Source organism: Canis lupus, chromosome 10, assembly GCF_011100685.1.
Source record: "Canis lupus familiaris isolate Mischka breed German Shepherd chromosome 10, alternate assembly UU_Cfam_GSD_1.0, whole genome shotgun sequence".
In the NCBI taxonomy this organism is placed as follows: domain Eukaryota; kingdom Metazoa; phylum Chordata; class Mammalia; order Carnivora; family Canidae; genus Canis; species Canis lupus.
This window is the reverse complement of record NC_049231.1, coordinates 17728193-17752507: the sequence shown is the minus strand read 5'-3', so window position 1 is coordinate 17752507 and position 24315 is coordinate 17728193. Positions and strand designations below refer to the sequence as shown.

Below are 24315 nucleotides of genomic sequence, written 5' to 3'. Positions count from 1 at the left end.
GGGCCGGGGCTGCGGGACCTCGGGGTGCTGCGGGGCGTCAGCCACAGGAACTCCAATCGTGCCTGCCTGCCCCCCCACAGGAAGATGGACTCCCCGCCACCCGCAGGAGCCGCCTTGAACGGCCCCGTGTGACGCTGCTGCCACCCAGCCACGGCGCGCCCTTAATCGAGGAAACTACCTGGTGATGCAATTTGTCTTTTTTAATTTAATTTTATTTTAAAATAAATGCTGCATTGGTAAAGCTGGCAGTTGGAACCAGTTGGACGGCCCAGCTTGCGTCTCTCCTGACGACCCTGAGTGGGCGTCGAGCCCAGCTCCGCTTACAGCAATAAGGCCTCCGATGTGCTCTGCCCGGGAGCCGGGCAGTCCCAGACGCCGTGCGGCCCGAGGGCATGGACGCCACAGGCTCCGAGCGTCCGTTTTTACTGATTTTTTTTTTAAACAAACGCAGGAAAGAGCCACGTGTTTGCACTTTTGTGTCCAGCCAGAGCGAAGGGCCTCCCCGGCCCTGGGGACAGACGTGGGTCTGGAGCTGGACTGGCCGTGCAGGGCCGTAGCTGCCCGGGGAGCCAGCCCAGAGCTGGGCTGCAAAGTTGACTGCCTTAAAACAAGCCCCTCGTGGCCGAGTGGGCAGTGGGGGCACCTGGCGGGGGCACCAGGGCGCAGAGACGGGCTTCAGCAGTGCCAGGTGGGGCGGGGTCTGCGCCTGTGGGAGGGCAGGGCCAGGTCACGGGGTCCTGGGGGGGTCTGCAGGATTATTTTGTGTTGAGTCCATTTTTAATGTTCTGATCATCTGACAGGGCACCCAAGACCCCAATTCCCAATAAAAGTTGTGTTATTCTTACTGACAGCCCTGTGTGGTGTGCGGCTGACAGCCCGGAGCCCCAGCTGGGCCCTCCCCCAGCTCCCCCCTCCACCCACCGCACCCCCATTGGGGTGGTTGGGCGGCCACAGGCCAACAACTGAGCTGGGGGGGTGGTCTCCTAACGACTCACCTGACATCACCTGTCTTGCCTGTGTCCACATCTGCTGTTCACCCTCTGCCCCCCCCCAACCACCAGCCGCACCTGCTGGGAACCCAGCGCCCAACATCCACCTGGCTGGCTCCTCGTGCAGGTGGGACTCACAGGAGGGAACACGACACCTGTGCCCCGGAGGCCGGCCCCTGTGTGCACCTCAATGGCCATCGCCACCCATCAGGGTGGGTGGGCACAAAGCAGCAGCCTGTGGACCCCCCACACACACCATGGGCTCCCAGCACAGGGGGAGGCGGGCTGAGCGGGTAGAGGACACACAGGATGCGGATGTTAGTTCTCTCTTTATAGACTCTGGTTCTGGGAAGGGGGGGGCGGCGCCGGGGGACCAGCACGCGGAGGGGGCTGTGCGGGGCGGTATTTACAGGCCCACGGGGCGTACCGGGCCCGGCCGCTCACCCACGACTCCAAAATAAGTTACCGCGGGCCGGGCGGGCGGGCGGGCGCTGGCAGGGGCTGTACAGGGGGGGGGGCCTCAATACTGTCGAGGGCGGGGGCTGTAAACATGGCCGGGGGGCCCTGCCCACCCCGAGTGGTCTCCACGACGGGCTCAGGCGTCCGACAGGCAGCTCTGGATCTGGTCCACCCACTGCTGGGCTGACGGCACATCCTGGGCACAGAAGTTGTAAACGCGACGCGTCGTCTTCACCTAGGGACGGCGGGTGGATGACTGCACGGCCCGGGCCCCCCTGCCCCGCCTCCCCCGCCCCCCACCCCTGCCCCACTCACGTCAAAGAAGGCCTTCTCGTCCACGGTCTTGGGGGCGCCCATGGTGGGCGTGCCTGGGGCCACGGCCTCCACTTCCGCCAGGTCGATGACGCCCTTGCATTCTGTATCCACACGGTGGTCATAGTAGCGCAGCTGGGGGAGGGCAGGGGGAGGTCATGACCTCAGGGTCACGGGTCGGGCAGGGGAAAGGCCAGGGGTCAGGGCAGCCCCGCAGCGCCCCCCCCCCCGCCCCCAGCCCCTGCTCCCCGACCACTCACCTGGTGCTTCGTCTTGTCCAGCACGAACCAGCGGGCCTTCCAGGGCTTCATGAAGGCCCCCTTCTTGTACAGCGTGCCCTCGTACGACCTGCGTTCCCAGCACAACCAGGCCCAGGCTGGACCCAAGGCTAGACCGGCCAGGGCGCCAGGAAGCAGCCCTGGGCACAGCTTAGAAGGGGGAGGACATGGGACAGGGTCCCCACCCTGCACCCCTCGCAGGAGAGGATCAGGGACGGCCTCAGGGCAGCAGCCCCACAAGCCGGGAGGTCGCCCTCCTGCCGCCTACCCCCACAGAGACCCCACGGCCACCATCCCTCTGCTCCCGTGCGGTCCCTGCGGCCTGGCTGTGGTCACTGGTTCTGCATCCCAGACCACCCCGCCCCGGCCTCCCGCTTGAGCCACCATGCCGGGGACGGCCCCCCACAAATCCTGCAGTTCCCTATCAGGACCGCCAGCCCCTGTGGTCCCCCAGCACTGAGACCCCTCGCCAAGGCGGGAAGCGCCCCCACCTGTTCTCACTCTCCGCCGTCTGGAACTGACTGTACAGGGTGCTGGTGCTGCGGCGCGCGGCCTGGCGGGAACTGGACGCCGTGGAGCCGCTGCTCTGGTCACTGTCCAGGCTGAGGCTCAGGGTGGAGCCCACAGGCCCCTCCTGCAGGTACACGCCTAGCGAGCGGCGGTGGTGCGGCACGCTGGACACCAACAGGGAGCTGGGGGTGCCCTGGGGGCGGGAGGGGCACCTGTGTCAGGGCCAGCGGCCCCGCCGCACCCGACAGGCCAGCTCCCCTGGCTGCCTATACCCACGTCCACTCACACGTCCGTCGGGCCGGCCCTCGAGGCGCTGCGCCGCCTTCACCCGATCCCAGGTGTCCTTCCAGCGCTCGGGGGGTCGCCCCAGCTCTGCCTCCAGCCGCTGCAGCTCCTGGGGGACAGTTGGGAGACTAAGATCACTCAGAAGAAAATATCCAGACTGAAACGTGGAAAGAAAATTACAGAAAAACAGGGAAGCAAAGTGACAAAGGTCTAATGGGTCTGACCAGAGCACAGAAGTGGGTGAGGGTAGGGACGGGCCAAACATTATCTGGAGACAACAAAAATTAGTCGTGCAAACTAGAAAGGAGCAACCGGGCGAAGGCTGCTCAGGATGCTGATCTGCATGGTCCACGGGGTGGGGGTGGGGGGGATATGGATGCGCGGCCGTGGCTCAGCGGAGCCTCGGGGATCCGAGGCCTCCAGGAGCCTCCGGCCGACCCCACAGCCACAGCCCGACGTCATAAGGCCCAGAGGGAGCCGCCGCTAAGAAGCGGTGCGCTAACCCCAGACTCTGAGGCTCCGCGACGCAGGAAGGTGCGGGAACTCCCAACAAGGTGGGGACACAGTGTCCGAGCTGGGCTTCCCGCACCTAGGATAAAGCCCTCCCCAGAGCTGCCCCCGCAGAGCCCAAGAACCACCCTGCACTGAGTGCAAGAGTAAGACCCAGAACTTTCCAGGGAGACAGTCTGATCTCAACAACGTAGAATCCACAATGTCGATTATTTAAAAAGTTATTAGACAAAAAAACAGGCAGAGGAGATCCGTGCTTAGGGGAGAGGAGGTACTGGAGGTGCCGCACGACAGATTCACAACAAGGGGCTGTGAACACACGTACGACGTAAAGGAAAGGATGGACATGATGGCCGAGCAGATGGGGAATTTCTACAGAGAATGGAAACTGTATTTTAAAAAAGCAAATGGAAATTCTAGGGCTGAAAACTATAATACCTGACATGAAAAATTCATTAGATTGGCTTGTAAGAGGATATTCAGAAAGAAAGACCAGTGAACTTGATGATCACAGAAATCATGCAAGATGAGCTGCAAGTAAACTTTGGAGGGAAAAACACACACACCCTCCGGGGATCAACGGGACAGGAAAACTGCAGAGAAATGATGGCTTGTCATCGTCGTCGTCGTCCCCCGCCCGCCCCCCCCGGGGTTCAGTCTCTGGGTGGCTGCCTGTGACTCATGACATGACCCCAGGGTCCTGGAATCGGGCCCTGCATGGGGCCCCTGCTCACAGGGCATCTGCTGCACCCTCGGCCCCTCCCCTGTTCAGGCATGCATGCGCTCTCTCAAATAAAATCTTAAATTTATGGCCTAAATTGCATTGAATTTGATGACAACTACCATCACATAGATTAATAAGCAGCTGAGAAAGCTCCAAGCATGAGGGGCCCCTGGGAAGAGCGTGTGACCCTTGACCCCGGGGCCATGAGTTCGAGCCCCATGCTGGGAGTAGATATTACTCAAAATAAACTGTAAAACGCCAGATGATGGTCAAATCGCTGAAACCAAAAATGGAAAAATCTTAAAGGGAGAGAAAGAAAGGGAGAGGTGACACGCATGTTACAAGGTTCCTCTAATGTCGGGAAACTGTAATGACAGCTTTAAACCGCCGAGTAGAAAAACCTGTCAACCTAGAATTCTACATCCAAACAAAACACCCTTTAAAAATAAAGGCACTGGGGCGCCTCGTGGCTCAGGTCACGACCTCAGGGTCACGGAATCGAGCTCTATGTCCGCTGTGCACTCGGCAGTGGGCTTCAGACCCTCCCTCCCCCACTCAAAGGGTCTTTCTCTTTCTCTCAAATAAATCTTAAAAAAAAAATAAAAATGAGAGATGTCCCGGGGTCGCAGGATCGAGTCCTGTGTCGGGCTCCCTGCAGGGAGCCTGCTTCTCCCTCTGCCTGTGTCTCTCGTGAATAAATAAAATTTTTAGAAAAAAAAAAAAAATGAAGGCATGGAGCGCAAGGCTGGAGCAGTCGGGGTGTGTGACTTGGGATCTCGGTTCTGAGCTGAAGCACGATGCGCGTACAGATCACAAAGACTGCAGCCCAAGCACGTCAAAAAACCGGGCAAAGGTGCTAAACATTTCAGTGAAAACCTGTCAGATTGGGTCAAAATAACCAGATGCTGAGTGCGGGAAACTCAGCTTCAAGGGACACAGACCAGCCCGGCAGCGAGGCCGCGGGAGGACAGTGCACATCAGGGTCCCAAGATGGACATGATCACCTAAGACAAAGGGCCTCTGCTAAGCTTGGGGCCCCGTGTCCCCCCGACCCCCCGACCCTGGTGGGATCTCCAGAGGCCGCGCCTTCCTCCAGAACAGGACAGGCTCCCAAGGCCTGAGCCGCCGCCGGGGGAGGGGAGGACGCATGGCCGCTGGATTGCCGCCCCCGCCCCCACTCTGGCTTGGGCCAGGCCCCACCCCGCACTGCTGTGCCCACTGGGCTCCGCCCTGGCGGATCCAACCCGAGGAGACACACGCCCACCCGAACCGAAAGCAGAGGGAGGGACAGACAGACGCCTGCACGTCCACCTCAGCTTCCAGGCCCGCTTCCCCGGACAGAGGGACGGGGCAGGAGAGAACCCAAGAACAGCTGCCCCCTGAGGCACGGGTGGGGGTGGGCGGACAGCACGACGGCCCCGGACAGCCCCGAGTTCCCCGAGGGCTGAGGCCCAGGTGCCCGGGGTCATCCCTGCCCGCAAACATGACGTGGTGCAGGGCGGGGCGCGCCCTGCCGGATGGGGGTTCGCGGGGGGGGGGGGGGGGGGGGGGGGGAGCGCACGCACCTCCAGCAGGCGTGAGATGGCGTCGGGCTGCGCCCGGGGGCGGCTGTCGTAGCAGGGCCACACCACGCGGCGCCGGCTCTGCGGTGCAGCCCCGTCCGGCCGCTCGTCCTCCGGGGGCTCGGGGGGCCCCTGCGCCAGCTCCCAGTCGTACGGGGGGCCCTCGGCCAGCGTCTCCTCGGTGTAGAAGTCCCACACCTTCAGGTTGGACACGTTGCTGTAGGGCCGCAGGACCTGGGGCGGGGGGGGGGGTGGCCGTGAGCAGCTGCGCTGCAGGGCGCCCACCCCCCCGGCCGGCCCGGCTCACCTCCGCGTCCTCGGGCGCGTACATGTAGTTGTAGAACACGGGCGTCCTCCTGCTCAGCCGTTCCACGTACTCCCACACCGACCTGCACGCCTGCTGGCCCCTGCGCTCCCCCTTCTCCTCGTACAGTAGCCCTACGGGGGCAGTGCTGAGCCCGGGCCGCGCCGCACCGTGCTGCCCGCGCCGCCCCGCCCTGCGCAGCCCCGCCCCACGCAGCCCCCCGCCCAGGCCCGGCCCTACCCAGCTCGATGCGCTCATAGTCCGAGTCCAGCAGAAAGGTCCGGAAGCGGCGGGAAGCGTGGTGGTAGCCGAGGAACTTGAGGTAGAACGGGCTGAATTCGAACTCCATGGGGAACTGCAGGTGGACCTGCGGGGGCAGGGGGTGTGGGCAGGGGGTGGCAGGCGCCCCCCACCCCCCACCCCCGGCAGCTCCCCGCCCCCCGCAGCTCTCCCCTCCCCTCCCCCCACTCCCCACAGCCACCTCCCCCCCCCTGCACGCTCACCTGGTGCACACAGTCCAGGAACTGTAGGAAGACGGGCGTGAAGCCACTGCTCTGCCCGGCCAGCGTGTGGGCGCCGCGGTGGCTGAAGCGGTGGCCGAAGGACAGCCACTCCTTCTCCACCAGCAGCCGGAAGCCGTCCAGAGTGCGGTAGAACGGATCGGACAGCAGCTGCACCAGAGACACCACCTGCGGCCGCCTGCCCGTCAGGACACGCCCCGGGCTGCGGCCCAGGCTGTCCCGTGGCCCCGCACGCACCTGCGTCGTGATGTCCCAGCCGTCCTCCAGGCTCACCAGGACGGAGGAGCCCGAGTCCAGAAGCTCCACCACCAGCACCGACACCTGCAGCAGCTTGTGGATCTGCGGGCGCGGCGGCCCCTGAGCACCACTGGCCGGAGCCCCCACCCAGCCCTGGGGTGCCCCCCCTCCGCCCGCAGCAGGGGGTGCAGCAGACCTGGATTAGCCACTCCGAGTCTTCCAGGGAGCGCAGGAAGGACGCAGGGCCCGGCTCGGCAGCAGGGCAGCCGGGGACACAGGCCTTCAGCAGCTTCTTGAAGCTGGCCTTCACCTGCCGCGCCTCAAACACCTCGATGGGCACCAGCTCCCACTGCTGCAGGGGGTCTGGCCGCACGCCCTGAGGAGGCCAGCATGCTGAGCCGCGCCCCTGCCACGCCTGCGCCCCCCCCCCCGCCCCCGCCCTACCCACTCACCTTGAGCTGCGCTTTATCCCCGATGATGTAGAGGGCTGCGCGCTGGGGCCGCAGGAAGCCTGGGTCAGGGGGGGCCCCATTAGCCTGGGGTGGGCCCAGCATGTCTCTGCCTGCCAGCCGGGAGCCCACGTCAACACCAAGCCCGCCGCTGCGCCCACTGGCCCGGACACTGCCCCATTTACCTGCACAGAGAAACACGATGAGCACCCGACCAGGCCTGGGGCGCCCCTGGCTGGGCCTGCGCTGGCATGAGTTGTTGGGAAACCGGGGTGGGACGTAGGGCCTCAGGCTGTTAGTCCCCAGGACTGTGGGGGGCTGGGTGTGCTGCTCTGTCACACGGGGCTGTTAGTGCCAGCTGCAGGGGACGTTAGTGCCCACGAATGCTCAGTCACATGGGGGGCGTCAGTGCCAGGTGTGGGGGAGCCAGCCTGTGCGGCCAGTACGGTACCTCGGGGAGCGGTCCGTCTGGAGGCCGAGGCCGCCATGGGGTTGGACAGCGTGGTGACCCTGGCTCTGGGGCTGGGCACTGGGGGGCACAGCAGAGAAGAGGCTCAGGCCTGACCCCAGGCCCGACCCCAGGCCCAAGGGTCTGCCCCGCACAGAGGGCCTGTGGTCCAAAGGGATAAGCCACAGGGCTGGGCACCCACCGAGCCCCCCGGGGCCCCACACAGTGGGCGGACATGCCCAGGCCCCCTGAGCCCTCTTGGCCCTCAGGGGCAGGCCAAGGGGCCGAGGGCCGGTGGCAGGTGGGACCCAAGAGGCGGGAATCCTGGGCCCTCCTCCCGACGGCTCCTCCACAGCCCATCCCCGCACCCTCGGCCCCCACGAGGAGGACGCACAGTCGCTCCCAGCAAGGACACAGCGTGTGTCCCTGTGACATGGACGCAGCCTGAACCGGGCCCCCCCACATGGCTGAGCCCCTGGAGGGCCCTCACTCTGAAGCCGGGGGACCCTGGGAGCAGTCGAGCATGCCCTGGAAACGCTGGGGGAAGACACGGGTGCTGGGGAGGGCAGGAGGCGGCCAAGGCAGGGCGATGGTGGAACCATAACCTGCCTGATGCAGGCCCCTGACGTCTGCAAGACTGAAAGCCAGCAGGGGAACAAGAGGGCAGTGGTGGGTGCCAAGGCCGGCCCTCCCCAGGAGCCAGCACCGCGCGCACTGCTGCCCATTCCGGCCCCGGGGCCCCGGCACCCATGGAGCAGTCGCCACACGCAGCAGGGAGGGGGCACCCCATAGTGGGCGCCCAGACCAGGGCTGGGGGCGGGGCTGGTGCTCACACAATGCAGGAAGCCCTGTGCAGAGCGACCCCAGGTGGGGGCAGAGCGGGCTGCGTCCTGGAGACCCCCTGCAGATGACGGCCAGGGCAGCGCCGGGTGTGGCACAAATCAGAGCAACTGCACCGCCCAGGGGGACACCATCTGCACTCTGAGGCCCGGCTGGGGCAGCTCCACACTGAGAGCCCACAGACGCCAGACCCCAAGCAAGACGGGCTGCACGGGTCCCACGTCCGAGGCCTGACCCTCGAGGATCTATCAGCCGGACCAAGAGGGGTCGGCAGAGCCAGGGCATCCGTGGGGATCCAGGCAGGGGGATGGGGGTAGTGGGGGCAGGGGGGCACAGGGAAGGTCAGGGCCAAACATCGGAGATGGGGAAGGGTCAGTGGGGAAGTCAGAGTGACGCAGGGTGAGTGCCGGGGGGGGTGCCATTCTGACCCCCCCCGATGCCCCTCGTGCCCCGACTCACAGAGCGTGTCCTCTCCTTCCTGAAAGCCCCTCCCAGAAGCCAGTGCGAATGCTGCTCACCTCTCAGCAAGGTCCCCACCTGCCACCCCCTGGACAGCAGCACACACGGCACATCACTGAGCACCTCAGAGGCCGCCCCCTGCCAGCACTCCTACAGCCCCTCGGCCATGCCGTGCCCCCCCCCCCCAGGTCCGGCGTCTTCTATGCCAAGCGCAACAACGAGCGAGACCCTGCCACACAGTACGGAAGGGAGGACCAGGTCAGAAGGGCCTGGATCCACTTGGGTGCAGCAGGTCCTGTGGGCGTGGACACAGACGGGGAGGCCAGGATGCGGGGGATAGAGCCCCAGCAGCCGGACGGCCTTGACGAAGGGGGGCCAGGGACCATGGGAGGACTGGGAAGGACTGAGACCAGGGTAGCTGTGCCGGTGACCCGGTGACCTGGAGGCAGGCCGTGGGCGAGGACAACGAGGCAGGAGAGAGGAGCGAACATAGCAGGCCTTCAGGTACTTACGTGACCACCTCCCCACACCTCCTGCCCCTCGCTGGCCTGCCCGCCCTGCGTGCCCTCCCGCCGGCCAGTGCCCCTCACCATGGCCGCCCACGTGTGCGGAGGAGAAGCCGCTGAGCGTGTTCCGTCCCGACGCGTCCGCGTAGCGCGGCATGGAGCTGACCACGGCCTGCAGGTACTTCTCCTGCTCTAAGCTGCCAGAGTCTGCCTGAGACTGGCCTAAGAGGGAGAGTGGGGGGAGGAGCTGGAGCCGGCAGCGGGGTAGCGGGCGGGGGCGGGGCCCAGGCAAGTGCGGTACCTGGAGAAGGTGTGTTCTGGGCCTTAAACAGGCCGACAACGCCCTTGCCGTGCAGGCCCCCAGAGCGCAGCAGCACGGCCTTGGAGCGCCCACTGCGCCAGCACACCACCGGGAAACGGTTCTGGCGGTAGCAGCGGGAGACACGCTGCAGGGCATTGTCCTGGACGCTCTGGGGGACGATCAGCAGCCCCGGGTAGCTGTGGGCAGTCACACCCGTCAGGGCGAGGCAGTGGCGACAGGGCCCCCTGCCCCCCGCCCCCCGGGGCCTCCACACGCTCCCTGCACGCGCAGCCCCCGGGGCCACTCACCTGCGGCAGATGGCATACATGCGGTTGACCGGGGAGATCCGGAAGGGCTCGGACTTGGCGCGGCTCAGGCTGCTGCTCAGGGTGCCCAGCCCCAGACGCTGGTAGTCGCGGCAGCATGCCCGCTCCACCAGGCTGCTCATGGTCATGCGGTCCGAGGGCTTCAGGGCCGAGGAAGGGGTCAGCGTGCTGGGCTCCAGCTCCTCCGACACTGGGGCAGGAAGGCACAGGGGAGTGAGCCGCAGAATGCCAGGCCAGCCCCGCAGGAAGCCCCACCCAACCGCCTGGGGCCGCACACGCCCACCTGAGATCTCATCCTCCTGGTCCTCGGGAGGGGGCTGGCCCCGGTGCTCCCAGCTGGGGGGGTTGTACTTTTTCCGGGTCACGTACTGCCGGCCAATGGTTTTCTTGGCGTTCTTCACGAGATTCCGGGACAGGGTCCTGCAGGGGGTGCGAGCAGAGGGTCAGCAGAGAGGGAGCAGAGGGCGGGGGGACACCCTCGGGGAAGGGCGGGGGCCTGGGTCCACACCGGAGGGAAGGCCCCTTGTCCTTGGTGGTGCGGGGGGGCCGTCCGGGCGCGTGGGTGGAGCCCAGGGTGAAGGCGAAGGTGCCCCGGATGTCCGGCGGGTACCGCAGCTTGTGCAGCTGCTTACGGAAAAGCTCGGCGCTGTCGGACCCCACCTCCTCGTCAAAGGCCATCTTCAGCAGCTGCATCAGGATGAGAGGCGCTCAGAGGTCTGGGCGGCCTCGGGTCCAGCCCCCGCCACGAAGCAGGGCCCCTGCCAGAAGCTGGGGACTCCCTACAGCCTGGGGGGTGTCCTCCTGAGGGACAGCGGGTGTGCGGGGGCCACTCGTCACACTGTGTGGCCCAGGCCAAGGGACTCAGTCCTTCACCGTGTCTCACATCCGTCTGTGTGACTCTGTTGTTGTGAGGGGTTTATGGTGCATGTTCCAGACACGGGTTCAAGGATCAGGGATCCACCAAACCAACAGAAGAGCCGTAAAGGCCAACACGTCACACAGCACGTCCCACGGGCAGCGGACACCGAGCTTAAGCACGGCAGCCTGCTCGTAAACACAGAAATCACGGAGACGGGGAGCTCCAAGCCTGTGGAGCCGTGAGAGCCACGCCCGGGGGCCCGAACCTCCCCAACACGCTCACCACCACGTGCCCCGGCGGACCTGGAATGTGCAAGAGCGCAGCTGCAGCCCGTCCTGCAGGAGCTGGTCCACAGGGGTCTGCACACTGATGCGCTTCTCCTTGGTCAGCGTGGCCACCGGGAAGGAACGGACCACTACCTGTTCCCCGACTTCTCCCAGGCCGGGCAGAGTCAGGGGGAGGGGAGGGCAGACCATGGCCGATCTTGCATGGAGACCCTGCGCCCAGTCCTGTTCACCCCGAGGACCCGGGGGGGAGGGGGGGGCAGAGGCTCACCCAGGGGGTCAGTAGGCATCCCCGTGAAGATGACCCGGTACGTGGTCAGGAAGACGGCGCCCTCAGCCGGGAGCAGAGCAGGGCCTCCCCCGCTGCCCCCTGCACCCTCCTCACGCCCGTCTGGCAGCAGGTAGACACGCAGGCCGTCCAGCACGCACTCCTCGCCAGGCAGCAGGCGCGGCCGCAGCAGTTTGGGCTGCTCAGGGACGACAAGGCACCTGAGGATACTGCCCTGGCCCTGGGCTGCAGCCCTGCCCAGCCCCCGCTCACCTTTTGGATGGGGGGCAGCCTCTTGCTCTCACGGTGCACGGCCTCCAGGGTCTCAATGTGCATCTGGACGATGTCTGGGGGACAGCAGTTTTCACGCCCTGGGCCCCCACGCCTGCCCGGCCACGGAGAGCGTTTCCACACCCAGACCCCCCATACCTGGCACCATGACATGCAGCCCCTTGAGGTGGTCGCTGGTGACCCCACTCTCCGTGCAGACCTTATCCACAAAGCGGTTAATGAAGCGGACCACGGCCCCGGCCACATCGCAGGTCTCTGCATCCTCAAAGCCGCTCTCCGTGTCATAGCTCTCCGCCACGCTGCCCGCCATGCTGGCCAGGGAGGGGCACAGTGGGCACAGGCCCACCACCACAGCCCCCCCGCCCTCCGAGGCCCCGGGCCGCCCCGCACCTGTTGGTGACCAGGCTGTTGCTGGCGCTCTCTAGGTCGCCCAGGCCCGCACGCTCCCGCAGCAGGCGGCTCTTGCTGCTGTCCAGGGGCAGCAGCAGGTAGCTCATGCGGTTGGCGTAGTGGATGGCCTGGCTGAACACCGTGCTCTCCTCCTTCTGCACCAGCTCTTGCTGCTTCTCGCGGCTCAGGGTCGGCCACAGGCGCCGCTGCTCAGACGCCACATCCAGGGCAGAGCGCTCGTCCTCCTGTGTAGACGCGTCCCCCACCTGGCACAGCGCTGCAGGTGAGCTGGGACCGGGCAGCGCCGGCCCTCGCCCGCAGGCGCAGGAGTCCCCGCACACCTGCAAGTGGTCTTGGTCCTCAGCGGGCTCCAGGTAGAGGGCCCGGATGTGGGTCTGCACGTCCCCGTAGAACATGGCCTCCCAGAACTGTGGGGTGCTCCACACAACGTGCTCCTGCACGCAGCTGTACGCAAACTGCGTCACTCCTGGGCTCAGCTTCTGCAGAGGCCACAAAGGTGGGGGGTCACCAGCTGCAGCCGGAGACAGCTGGGGCAGGGCCCCGGGGTCACCCCAGCACTCACCCGGCAGAAGGCTGTGACCAGAGGCAGCAGAGCAGCTGCGATGCCGTGCTCGTCCAGGGAGGTGCAGTCCTGTGGGAGCCCTGAGCCGTCACGACTGGCCCCATGGCCCACCTCTGCCCTGACCCGTGCGGCCGCCAGAGCAGCATCTCCCGCCCGGTCCCTGAGCCGTCTATGCCGGCTCCCAAAGGGCTGCCCAGAGATTCAGGCCAGGAGGTCCCCTCCAACAGAGTCCTCTCCCCGCCACCCCCACCCTACACCAGATCTCCCCCGTTGCCGGCACCACCAGGAGACATCCTTCTGGGGAGCCCGGGGAAGCCCTGCCCACCCCCGTCCCCTGGCCCTCCCTCCCAGCAGGGTGGGAGCCCGGCCTCACCTGCAGGCAGCAGTTCATCATGCGGACCACGAAGTCAAACTGCTGGTGGTCCAGGACCGCCCGGTTCTGCTGCACGTGCAGGTGCAGCTCCTGGGTGAGGCAGCGGCGGGCCGCGCGTCCCTTCAGGGCCCTCAGCACAGCTGGGAGCAACTGGGGACAGGGCACACGGGGCAGGGCCATGAGCCTACATAGGGACCCATCCGGCCATGCCCTGAGGGAGGGGGACACCAGAGCCCCAGCTCTCAGCACAGACACATCTGGAAGCTAGTCTCCAGGCTGGGTGGCTCGATGCTGGGAGCTCACTGCCCAGCAGAGATGACACCTGCGGCAGACCCCGCCCTGCACCTGCGACGGCTGACGGCCTTCCAGGACGGAGCTGTCGCACAGCCACAGGCCAGCGTGAACTGTGCTGTGCACCCCTCTGGGCCTGGGCCCCAGTGCGCACCAGCTCCCAGGTCTGCGGACTCTGCTGGTCAGGGCTTCCACGTCCTGACAGCACATGCCCAGTGCAACACTGGTGGCTGGCTCGCACCAGGCAGGCAGGACGGGGCCATGTGCTGCTCTCCTACTAGTTCTCAGTGGAAAGTAACTGGGAGCCCTGCAGGCCCCTTACGGGACACAGAGCAGCTGCAAACAGGATGCGGATTCAAACCGGCCGTCGTGAGACCCACACGTGCCCACGAACCACAAGGGAGGGGCAAGACAACGTGGAGGTCCTAGTTTTACCCAAAACCAAAGCAACCAAACCAAACTGGTGTGGGCCTCCACTTTTTCCACCAAGGATGTACAAGAAATTCAACAGTAGACAGAGATGAAGTAAACCCCTCCCTCCCGTGAGCGCCCCCAGCAGGCCCCATCGAGCTGCCCAAGGGAGGTGTCACCGCGTGTCACCTGCCCCACCTGCCCCTCCAGCCACCAGCAGCTTCAGCGCCCTTCACTGGGGCTCCCTGTACCCGGCAGCCCTCACCTTCTTGGCCTCAAGCATCTTCCCCTCAAACACGTAGGAGATACAGTTCCGAACCACCTCCAGCCTGCGGGCACTGTTGCCATGGAGCCCGCTACTCCGCTCCAGGATGGCAGCTGGGAGCAGAAAATGCACTCATCTCCAGCCTCATGCCCACCCTGGGCCACGCGCAGGGGCCCCTCCCCATACGCACTCATGGGTGGCCCCGAGGGCACGGTGGTCCTCCTCTCAGCCTTCACGGCTGGGGGTGCGCCCTGCATCTTGGCAGCGGCCTGGTCTACGATCCACTGCACCATGCCGTCGTCCAGCCGGGGGAAGGGGCGGGGCACCCGCCGCAGGTGACTGGCCTCCCCCGGCCTCTGCACCTTGTGCATAGCCACCGCAGGGTAGGGGTTCTCCTGGGGGGACAGACAAGTGTGGGCAAGCAACCGGGTGCCGGGTGGCACAACGACCTAGCTAGGCCGGTCCACCCCCTCGTGCCACCTGCCGTACGTTCTTATAAAGCTGCTCTGCCAATTCTTTGACGTGACGCAGGACTCGCTGGGGGTGGTTCTCATCCGCCCGCATCCGTGCCACCTCATGGGCCACCAGCTGGGGGAGGAGGCAGGGTCAGGTGGGCGGGGCGGGAGTGATGGCGGGGGCTCCTCCCACCCGGGCTGGGGACGAACCTCATCGAACAGGTCCGTGGACCGGTAAGGGACCCCACGCTCCGACACGAAGCCTGCAAAGGCCATGCCCTCCAGCACCTTCATCAGGAAGTCGTCCTCCATCAGCCCCCGCTGGCCCAGGAAGGCTGCCTGGGGGCACACAAGGGGGTCAGCCCCTAGCACTATCCAGCTGCCTCCACCCGCAGCCCCACCTGCGGCCCAGCCCACCTTATGAAAGCGGATGACAGGCTCTGGGTGGATACGGACCATGTGCAGACACCAGCGGTAGCCCTGCAGGAGCTGAGCAAAGAGCCGCAGAAAGACAGCACGCAGCTCCTTGTCCTGGGGCACAGGTGAGCGCAGGTGAGAACGAGGACCAGGCCCGGGCCCGCCCCCTCCCCTGCTCATGGGCTCATGGCTACCCTCCACCCACCCCGGCTCCACCTCGATGCACCCAAACACACCTATCCAGACCCTGCCCAGGCCTCCCAGGCCCCCTGCCCCATCCTGCCCCTGGGTGGCAGCAGACCTAAGGAGAGGGCACAGGGTTAGCGTGGGCCTCTGCCCTGCAGCTGCCCATGACCCCCACCTGCATCTTCAGGGAGGAAGCATTCGCTGTGGGTGGTGGGAAGGCAAGATCCGCCAACTCCAGGTCTGGATCCAGGACCTGCAGGAGCAGAGGGGAGCAGGGACGACTGCCAAGCAGCTGACCCCATCCCAGCGTCCCTGAAGCCCCTGGTCCTGCCTCACCATGCTCAGCACACTGTGCGTCTGGCTCTGCAGGGGCTCCGGCAGCGGGGGGATGTGCACGCACTCCGGCACCGTCACCGTCCCTCCATCCAGATCAGCAACGATCACATCCAGCTACGGAGCAAAGGGGGCAACTGGTCACGGGCCCGCCAGCCAGTCAGCAGGGCCTGGAGTAGGGAGACGGGCCCCACCACGGCCCTCACCAGCTCCTCGGTCTCTGCCTGGAAGGCTGCGTTGACACCGATGATGAAGGGTGTGGGCGTGCTGAGGACCTCCAAGAGCTGGGCCGGCAGGATGGGCACATAGGTGAAGCTGTAACAGCGGAGAGCTCGGTGCCGGAGAGCCCGGGGTGGGGAGCTGGGGGACGGGAGGAGGGTGGGTGACAGCAGGGGCACCTGTATCGGAGAGGGAAGAGCAGCGCCAGGAGCCCCCGGCATGCATCTGAGAGCCGCTGGTAGCTCCGGGACAGGAAGAGCACTTTGTGCTCGGTGAGCGCCGCGCAGAACAAGGACAGCACATTGGTGATGCCTGCAGGGAAAACCAGGCTAGAAGGGGCTACTGAGGGAGAAGCCCACCCCACCCGCCCACCCCCGGGAGAGGAGGGGGGGCCTGTGCGGGGCGGGGGCGGCCAGGCTCACCCAGCTGGCGGAAGAGCAGGGCCACGCTGCAGCGGCTGATGGGCAACGAGTCGGCGAGTGGGGTCTGGATGACCTGTCGGTCACCGGCCCCCAAGGAGATGGTTCTCTGTGGAAAGAGAGGGACCGGTGTTCAGCCGCTCTGAGCAGACCCCTGTGAGCCCGGAGCTCCGTGAGCGGAGGTGAGACTGGCCCCGACAGGCCTCAGGAGGGAAAGGCCTTGCCCGGCCTGCGGCCTGAGCAGAGCTGCGGAGAAAACTCAGGGCCTCTGACCTGGGGCGGGGTGGGGCCTGGGAGGGCAGAAGAAACAAAGAATCCATACCACTCCGTCCTCGACAGAGTCCAGCTGCACAGGACAGACAGGCAGAGAGACACGGTTAGACGCACCCACACGCGGGGCACTGAGCAGGGAGCAGACGGGCACACCGACACTAACATCCAGACAGGCACACCCAAGGCCCCAAGGACAGAGAAACGGAAGGAGCCGGGCAGGGAGCCAGGCGGGACAGGGGATGCACAGGTAGCAGCAGGCAGCGCCACAATGCGGCCAGCACCCGAGGCCCGGGCCAGGTGGAGCCCAGCTGGACTCTGAGCACCTCGGGCCCCGTGCACATGGCCCTGGGGCACCAGGAGGGCCTTGGCTGTGGGTAAACAGCACATGCCCCCAAGACCCACCTGTGAGCCCCCAGCCAGGGGGATGATGCACGTGAGCAGGTTCCCAATCACGTTCTCCAGGCCCACGTTCAGGCCCTCCACGTGGATGGTGTAAATGAGGCCCAGGCTGTTCTGCAAGGACACAGGCTGGGGAATGCTGGCCCTGCCGCTGGGGCACCCCATATCCTGCCTTGAACCCTGGCTGCCTGCCTCACCCTGAACACCTCTGCGTGGTCCAGTCGAGACACCAGCACCAGGGTCTTTGGTGCAAACAGCTGGCCAGGTGTGGCAGGCGTTGCAGGTGACAGTTGCACCAGGCCACCCTCGTCCGCCTCCTCCTCCCGCTCTGTGGCATCCTCGGTGCATACCACTTCCTGTGGACACAAGCCCCGTCTGCCCAGCTCTCAGGCATGTCCCATGAGCCCAGGGGGAGGACACAGGTGATTCAGGCAGGAGCAGCCCTCTGTGAACTCAGGCCCTGAAGGCTCAGGCACCAGGACTTGCCACAGACAGGGAGACACCCCAAGGGCAGGGAGCTGGCCGCAGCCAGAATCCCACACGGGCCGCACCCCAGGGTCCCCAAGATGACCTGTGTGGGCTCTGCTGGCTCCCAGAAGGTCAGGCAGGCGCAGTAGTGCCGCTCAGAGTTGATGTCGGTGAGGACAGCAACGAAGAAGGTTGGTGGGTTCCTCTCAGGACACAGCTGCCACCCACTGGGCTGGCAAAACTGTCGAGGAGGGGGGTTGGGGTCGGCCGTCACCCCCTCAGTGTCCCTGCCCTCACAACTCTGCACCCAGGGCACAGACACCAGGTCCCAGTGTAGCAGACAGCGCCTTGCTCTGCGACCCTGGGTGCATCTCGCCTCCTGGACCTCAACCCTCCCCCCCAGAGGAAGTCACAGCCTCTGGGGTCTCACTGTGGCCAGAGCACCCCGTGGTGCAGGACATCCACCACCACAGGGAGGGACATGACATGACCCTGTCCGCCAGCCCATGACCTCCCACCAGCCTCTGCAGCAGCTTAGAGATGTCCTCGTGCCCACCAAGGAGCTAGGCACTGGGGAGGCTCCCCGCAGTCCTGGAAAGCAGTGCCGCGCCCCCACCCCCCACCCCCCGCCCCGCCGGTCTCAGCAGCCCCCACTTACCAGCTCGATGCCCTGAGGGAACGGGTTGTCCTCCCAGTCCTTCTCTGGGAAGCGCTGCAGGATCTGGCCCTGGCCTTCCCCACTCCCTAAGGACAGGAGCAGGTGGTCAGGGCACCACCCACCTCCCAAGCCGCCACCCAGCCAGGGGTTTCAAGGGTCTCCGACGGATACCTCCTGCCCACCCTGGCCTCCATTTGGCAGCACACCTGTCATTTCCCTAAAAACAGTCTTGCAAGGGGAGGCCACTGGGCAGCCACAGACCCCAAGGCCAAGAGAAGCCCCTGGTTTGGTACAGGGAGTCCTGGAAGCCTTTGGCGAGGCCAGGCACCAAGTGGAAGGTGGAAGCCCCAGCCCAGTGCCGCTCCCCAGCATGTCCACACCCCCAGCTGGGCCCACACCAGCAAGCCAGCCTAGCCCCAGTCCCTGGCTCCGCCTCACCTGCTGGCCCTAAGCCCCCCGGAAAGGCAAGGTCTTGCACCTACTGCCTGTGCCAGGGGAGAGGAAACTGGGCCCAAACTGCTGCTTGCCCCACTGCCTCGGACACAGGCCCAGCGCAGGTCCCAGAACCCAGCCAGGGGGCCCGGGGAGGGCTAGTAGCTGGCAGGAAGGAGAGAGGCCAGGCCAGGACACCTCCTGAAGGAGTTCCCTCCCGAGTGCTGGGGACCCGGCAACTTGCAGGGGTGCTGAAGGTGGTGGCACACGGGCCTGTCCTCCGCCTGCGCAGAAGCCGGTGCCACACCGGCCGGGGGGCAGGAGGTGCAGGTCTGCTCCCCCCACCCCATGCCTAGGGCACGATTCCCAGCTCAGGGCCACAGTGGTGGGGTCAGAGGCCCTTGCTCGCCGCCTACGGAGCCTAACTAGGAAGCACGATGAGGTCCTGTCAGGGAGCACTCACCTCCCAAGACCAGCAGAAGATGGACACAGGGCCTGGCTCTGCTCCACCCAGCCTGGCAGCACACAAAGCAGGGAAGACAGAAACCTCCCTACCTTCACCTCCCACACACGACAGGCAGGTCCCTGGGCACGGATGTCCCCACCCCTGTTTGGACCAGCTCCAACACCACTGGCCACACCAGCAGAACAGGAGCAAGTAGGTAAGGAGCGGGCAGTGGGCATGAGGCCTCCCTAAGGGCCTGTCCCAAGGCCCAGAAAGCCATGGAGCCCAGTGGGAGGACCTGCTGGACACAGCCCCCCCCACCCCTGCCATGTCCAGCCAGCCCGGTCCACCCTGAACGTATGCAGGAACCACAGGGCCGCAGGCAGAGCCAGGGGCCTGGGTGCCAGTCTGTTCCCGCGGGCACTGGGAGCAGACCCCAGTCACTGGCCAGCAGAGGAGCTGGGCTCCAATCTCAGGAGACCACCCACCCTCCAGGATCACGGAGGCAATGCCAAGGAGGCAGCGGGCAGGCTGCTGCCGGTGGGGCGAGGTGGGGTGAGGTGGGGCGAGGTGGGGCCATGACTCTGACTCACAAAACCTCAGTTTCCTGTTCCCCTCCCCCTCCCACTCCTGACATGAACCGAGGTGGCAGACGGAGGAGGCGGGGAGGAGGAACAGGTGTCTGCTGGAACCATACCTGCTCACACAGAAGCGCACACAGCCTCCCAGGACCAAGCCTCCAGGGGTCCCTCAGGGCCCACCCCAAGGGCCACCTTCAGCAGGCCCGGGCCAGCTCACCCTGAGCCATGCCTCCCCCCACTGACTTGCTCCCCAAAGGGCTGATTTGTGCACAGCCCCAAACCACCATCTGGGCCTGGGCCTGGCCAGCACCCAGGGCTCACCCAGCTCCTGCCACGAGGCAGCGGGCGGGGGAAGGAAGAGGGGGTGTGTGCAGGCAGGGACGGCAGCCTCTGCCCCACAGCCTCCCTCCCAAGGCCAGACAGCCTCAGAGGGCCGCTCTCAGCAGCTTCTCCGCACGGGGAAGCAGACAACGTAACTGGCCACTGGCCACCACCCACCCTCCCCACCCCATTTATCCTGTGAAATATCAACTCCCACTTGCAGGGCTCCGCCCTCTGGAGACCCAACTGGAGGCTTTCCTTGAACTGTCCCCACTGCCTATGCCAGTGAGCATCCCCCACCCCCAGCTCCTTCTTTGGGCCACGATGGTCCCAAACTCCGCCTTCAGGTCTCAGCTCAAAGAGCACCGCTCCTCCAGGCAGCACTCTGCACCCTGCCTGAGCCTGGGGCCTGCCGCAGGACCTCCCTCCCTCCGCGGAGCCCCTCTATGATTCCCGCTGCCCCTGTTGTCTGGCTGGGCCAGACGGAAGCTCCGCAAGCCAGAGACTACATCTCTGTATCCGTCACTGCACCTGTGCCTGGCACAGACCGCAGCCTAATTAGGCCTCGCTGAATGCACACAGCCAGCTACACAACCACCCTCCCACACCCAGGCCCCCTCACGCCCCACAAGCCAACAGGTCCCATAATCAGAAATGCAGGGCAGCTTCCGGCGTCCCGGGACAGAAGAGCTCTCCCTGGACGGGCACACCACAGAGCAGCCCTACTCCTGGTCTCTCTCCCGCCCTGAGACCCTCCTGCACCTCAGCTCCGCCGGCAGGGGCCAGGCTGCAACCTGGGTACGGGCCTGCATCCTGGGGGAGGTGGATGACCGGCACTGCCGGTCTCCCAGTGTCCGCCACCCACTCAAGCCCTCATGGCCATGGAGGGGACCTGCAGCAGCTGAGCCCCCGCCCCCGCATTTTTCCCCATGTCGGGGGTCATAGGAGGAAAGGCACCCGACGGATCCACAGTTACAAAACTACTCTAACCAGCACCATCATGGTCCCAGGCTGGGACTTTTTGGGAGGCCTTAGGAGGAAGGGCACTGAAGTCCCCTGAGACACAGATGGGGACAAGCACTTCCTCTTGCAACCGTGTCCCTGCAGCCAGCCCCGTGTGGGCTGCAGGCCTGAACACAGGGCGAGATAACACAGAGCACACGCTCTGTCATCTGCTGGCAGTGGCTGTCACCAGTGCCAGGCTCCGACGCCCGGAGGGCCGGCCCAGGCCAGCAAGCACTCTGAGCAGAGGCAAGGGAGGATGGAGCCTTACTGCCCCCCCACCCCGACCGCCCCTCGAAAACCCCAGCAAAGAGGCCCTGCGACTCCCTCGGGTATAGGAAGAGGGTGAAGGAAGGACAGGACCTTCCTGCTGCTCCACCCACCCAACCTCAACATGCAGGTCATCCCAGCCACAGCAACAGGATGTGTGCAGGGGGGCTGCAGCCTCGCCAGTGGTCCCCCCCAACCTTCCCTCAGGCAGACCGGACTGGCTCCCAGGGTGGGGGCTGGAAGCCAGATTAGGCCATTCCAAACAGCCCCAACCTGCTCCAGAGGGCAGGACCATGGGTGTGGGGAGAGCAGATGGGGCCCAGGAATGTGGCCTGCTCAGCACAGTCAGGTCTGAGAGGCCAGGCCACAGGACAGAAAGCCTTCTTCTCAAATGCTGGGGCCAGGGTGGGGGGTGGGGACACCAAGAGGGATCCAGCCTCTCCTGCCTGGTAGATGTGCACTCAGCCACCTGGTCAAGAGTGTCTCCTGTCCTCAAAGACACACCCCAGCACTGGCCATGCTATGTACATCAGCTGACCATGGTCAGGCCCCCCCAGCCCAGAAGCTGGGCAAGGGTGATCTGTCTGGCCCCCACAGTGTCCCCAGAGCTGGCCCAGGGTGCAGAAGGTGCTAACTCATGTCCTTAGTGAAGGAGCTCCCCCAACTCACCAGGGGAGAGGTCTGCACTGAAAGTTGGGGTCCCATCCCCCCCTCCCTGTGCTCCTGCCTGGAGAGGTTCACCAGATGGTAACTATAAAACCAGATGCTCCCTCAGGCAGGGCTCCTATACCCAGGCCCTGCACCCACCAGCTCCAGACAGGATGTCTAAGTCCAGGCCAAGAACAAGACATCCCCCACTCCTACCCCCTCCACTGAACCCAGAAGACCCCGCATCCCTGTCCTGACGTCCTAGGCCTGCCAGCACACAGGGTCCCCCACCTCCAGCAGCCCTGCCGACTGTGCCAGTGCCTATAGTGTCCTCACACCTGCTGCTCATCACTAAGAGATCCATCATTTCCTGGAGCCTCCTGTGTGAACAGCTTCACATGCGTGTCCACCTCCTGCTCGTGGCAGCCTGGGAGGTCTGTGTGACTCATTCCAACTCCAGATGAAAAAGCTGAGGTGCAGAGAGCTGGAAGACTGGCCCAAGGTCAAGAGCTATCAAGTGGCAAAGCAGGTACCACTGGCTTCCCCCACGTAGTGTTTCTCTGCTTCAGGCTTCCTGCCACCACCTGGCTCTGCCCCCGGCCCTATGGCTAGGGTCCTAGCCTGTGGGCTTCCTTCTTACGGGATGGAGGAGTCCTCCCAACACAGGCCCAGAGGCTGGGTGGCCAGTCGGCAAGTAACCAGCTCCAGCCCTGGAAGGCAGCAGTTAGGGCAGGCTCCATGGCCTTCACCCCTACTAGGTGACAGTCTGGGACTCCTTCTTGATGCTAAGGAAGGCAGCCTTCTCCCCTGTCTGTACCAGAAGCCACAAATACCAGGGGTGCCCACCCTGAGTGTCACAGCCAGCTTGCCACGGAGCCCACCCACGCCGCATCTCACCTCCCTAATTCACTCTCAATCCCCTACTCCTGCTGCTACCACCCGGCCTCTGCCTGTGGTCTCTGCCTTCCCAGACCCTTCCCACACCACTCCTGCATCATCAGCCTCCAAGCCCACTCTGTTCACGCAGCTCCAAACAGGGCCCCTCACACTGGGCGGCCCCTGGGCCAGCCTGGTTTCCCTGGATCCCATGCAACCCTCTGCTCCAGGCGGCATGGCCTCCTCGCTGCCCCCCACATGCACCGTGGGACAAACGGTTCTTCCTCTGTGGGCCTGTACAACAACACCGAGTGTGAGCCTGCCACGTGCAGACTGGGAGGCAAAGATGACTGGCTCTTGCTGCAAAACCTCCCCGTCTGGAGGAAGACACGCTCATGACTGAGGGTGTCAGGGGACGGACCCTTGGACAGACAGGAGCAGAAGAGAGGAGTGAGTCCTACGAGGGCACGCAGGAGGGTCTGGAGTGTGCAGGATCCGGCAGGTAGAGTCTCAGCAAGAAAGGCAAAGAGGAGAGAGAGTCTGGGTCCTGGGTGATGAGTGTGCCAACCGGGCTGACCACACAGGCTCCCCTGAGGGCATGCGCTGCCCCCCTGCCACTGGGATCTGAGCCCACAGCTTGCTGCTGGGTTTGTCTCTGTGGTAGCTCAGGCCAGGCAATCAAGCTCTGTGCTCGACTCCACTTTACCGACGAGGGAGAGAGCAAGGAAACCGTGGTGGGCTGCTGGAGGAAGAAATGAGATCATGCACACAAAGGGCTGTGCAGGGCCTGGCACACGGAGTGCACTCCCCAACCCACCGTCTCCATGACTGCTGCTGATGTCATGGTCAGGCTGTTTGCTCCTACCCCCGGGCTCAAGGGCCCTCAGACACAGGCGCTGACGCGAGAGATGGACCTCCTGGACATCGACTTGACGCAGCGGTCCCCCACCTAGGGCTTGGCCTGCAGGCATGAGGACCGCCGGCGGCCTGCCAGGAACGCTGGTCCCTCTCCTCCCACTTCCTCCTGTCTCGGCTCAAACATCACCTCTAACCGCCCATCTTCTGCATCCCTAAGCCTCCTGGCCTGAGACACCCCACACGGGCCAGGGGCACCGGGGATCAGAGGAGGGCTTGCGAGCCAAGGATCCGTGTCCGGAAGGGCAGCTGGCGGCGGAGCAGAGGGCCCATCCCTCCCCGAGCGAGCCCGAGGCCGAGCCCTCCCGGACCCTCCCGCCCCCCGCCGGGCCCCGCCAATGCTCGGCCAGACCCCGTTCGGGCCCCAGGGTGGCGGGCAGGTCGGGCTCGCCGGGTCGCGCTGCCCCGCTGTCCTCAGAGGTACCCCCCGGCCCCGGGTCTCCGACCCCGACCGCGACCCCCGACCCCTAACCCCGGCCGCGACCCCGGCCCCCGACCCCTGACCCCGACCGCGACCCCGGCCCCGACTGGTGCCCCGGACGACCCTCGCGCCAGCCCAGCGGCCGCGGCCCGCCCGCCCCGCGTGTCCCCGCGCACGCCCGCCGCCCCGGCTGACCCCTGCCCGCCCTGGGGCCCCGGCCCTCCGCCCTCAGCCGCGGGCCCGGCACTCACCGCGCGGGTGCGGCCCGAACGCCACCAGCACGAAGTAGTCCGCGAGCCGCGCCATGGCGAGATGCGCGGGCGGGCTCCGCGGCTCGGGGACGCGAGGGCGGCGCGCTCATGGCCCGGCCCCGGCCCTGGCCCGCGCTCCCCGGACACCCCGGGCCCGCTCCGCCGCGGCGGCCAGAGCTCCCGCCGCCATCTTCCCAGCCAGCCGGCCCGCCCGGCTGCGCCGTGCGCCTGCGCGGCCTCTCCCCGCCCCCGCCATGGGCGGGTCCCGCAGCTACCCGCTCCCATTGGTCC

At 65.7% G+C, this 24315-nt stretch overlaps 2 protein-coding genes across 16 annotated transcripts in view; one reads left to right on the top strand and one right to left on the bottom strand.

The window, feature by feature from the left end:
* Nucleotides 1-850, top strand: part of PPP6R2 (protein phosphatase 6 regulatory subunit 2) — an 83613-nt gene extending 82763 nt beyond the window's left edge. For all 14 annotated transcript variants that reach the window (XM_038550118.1, XM_038550122.1, XM_038550121.1 and 11 more), the window contains one exon: nucleotides 81-850. In XM_038550118.1, coding sequence (XP_038406046.1) covers nucleotides 81-132 — 52 coding nt within the window. In that variant the 3' untranslated portion in view covers nucleotides 133-850. The remainder of the gene's footprint in view (nucleotides 1-80) is intronic.
* Nucleotides 191-24215, bottom strand: SBF1 (SET binding factor 1). Of its 2 annotated transcripts, XM_038550105.1 has the most exons (41): nucleotides 24025-24215; nucleotides 17863-17948; nucleotides 17308-17445; nucleotides 16934-17092; nucleotides 16740-16850; nucleotides 16068-16173; nucleotides 15825-15957; nucleotides 15633-15741; nucleotides 15430-15543; nucleotides 15269-15346; nucleotides 14908-15021; nucleotides 14701-14829; nucleotides 14525-14623; nucleotides 14226-14430; nucleotides 14036-14148; nucleotides 13069-13218; nucleotides 12696-12764; nucleotides 12454-12612; nucleotides 12113-12378; nucleotides 11861-12033; nucleotides 11705-11778; nucleotides 11435-11630; nucleotides 11182-11309; nucleotides 10529-10707; nucleotides 10304-10440; nucleotides 10003-10210; nucleotides 9695-9891; nucleotides 9478-9615; nucleotides 7592-7669; nucleotides 7144-7325; nucleotides 6888-7067; nucleotides 6692-6793; nucleotides 6437-6622; nucleotides 6174-6300; nucleotides 5937-6067; nucleotides 5633-5863; nucleotides 2835-2942; nucleotides 2530-2741; nucleotides 2021-2108; nucleotides 1764-1895; nucleotides 191-1683 (listed from the first exon to the last, which is right to left on the bottom strand). In XM_038550105.1, the coding sequence occupies exons 1-41, from the start codon at nucleotides 24077-24079 to the stop codon at nucleotides 1585-1587; spliced, it is 5679 nt and encodes a 1892-aa protein (XP_038406033.1). In that variant the 5' UTR covers nucleotides 24080-24215; the 3' UTR covers nucleotides 191-1584. The 2 variants fall into 2 exon arrangements, with proteins under 2 accessions (XP_038406033.1, XP_038406034.1); XM_038550106.1 differs by lacking the exon at nucleotides 7592-7669.
* Between the last annotated feature and the right edge of the window lie 100 nt (nucleotides 24216-24315).

Excerpts from the sequence above, each read along its gene's own strand:
- SBF1 (XM_038550105.1), bottom strand. The coding sequence starts at position 24,079 with ATGGCGCGGCTCGCGGACTACTTCGTGCTGGTGGCGTTCGGGCCGCAC. Across the intron at positions 15,544-15,632 it reads AGGCAGAGACCGAGGAGCTG|CTGGATGTGATCGTTGCTGA; the intron begins GTGAGGGCCGTG and ends TTTGCTCCGTAG. Across the intron at positions 6,623-6,691 it reads GCTGGGACATCACGACGCAG|GTGGTGTCTCTGGTGCAGCT; the intron begins GTGCGTGCGGGG and ends AGGCGGCCGCAG.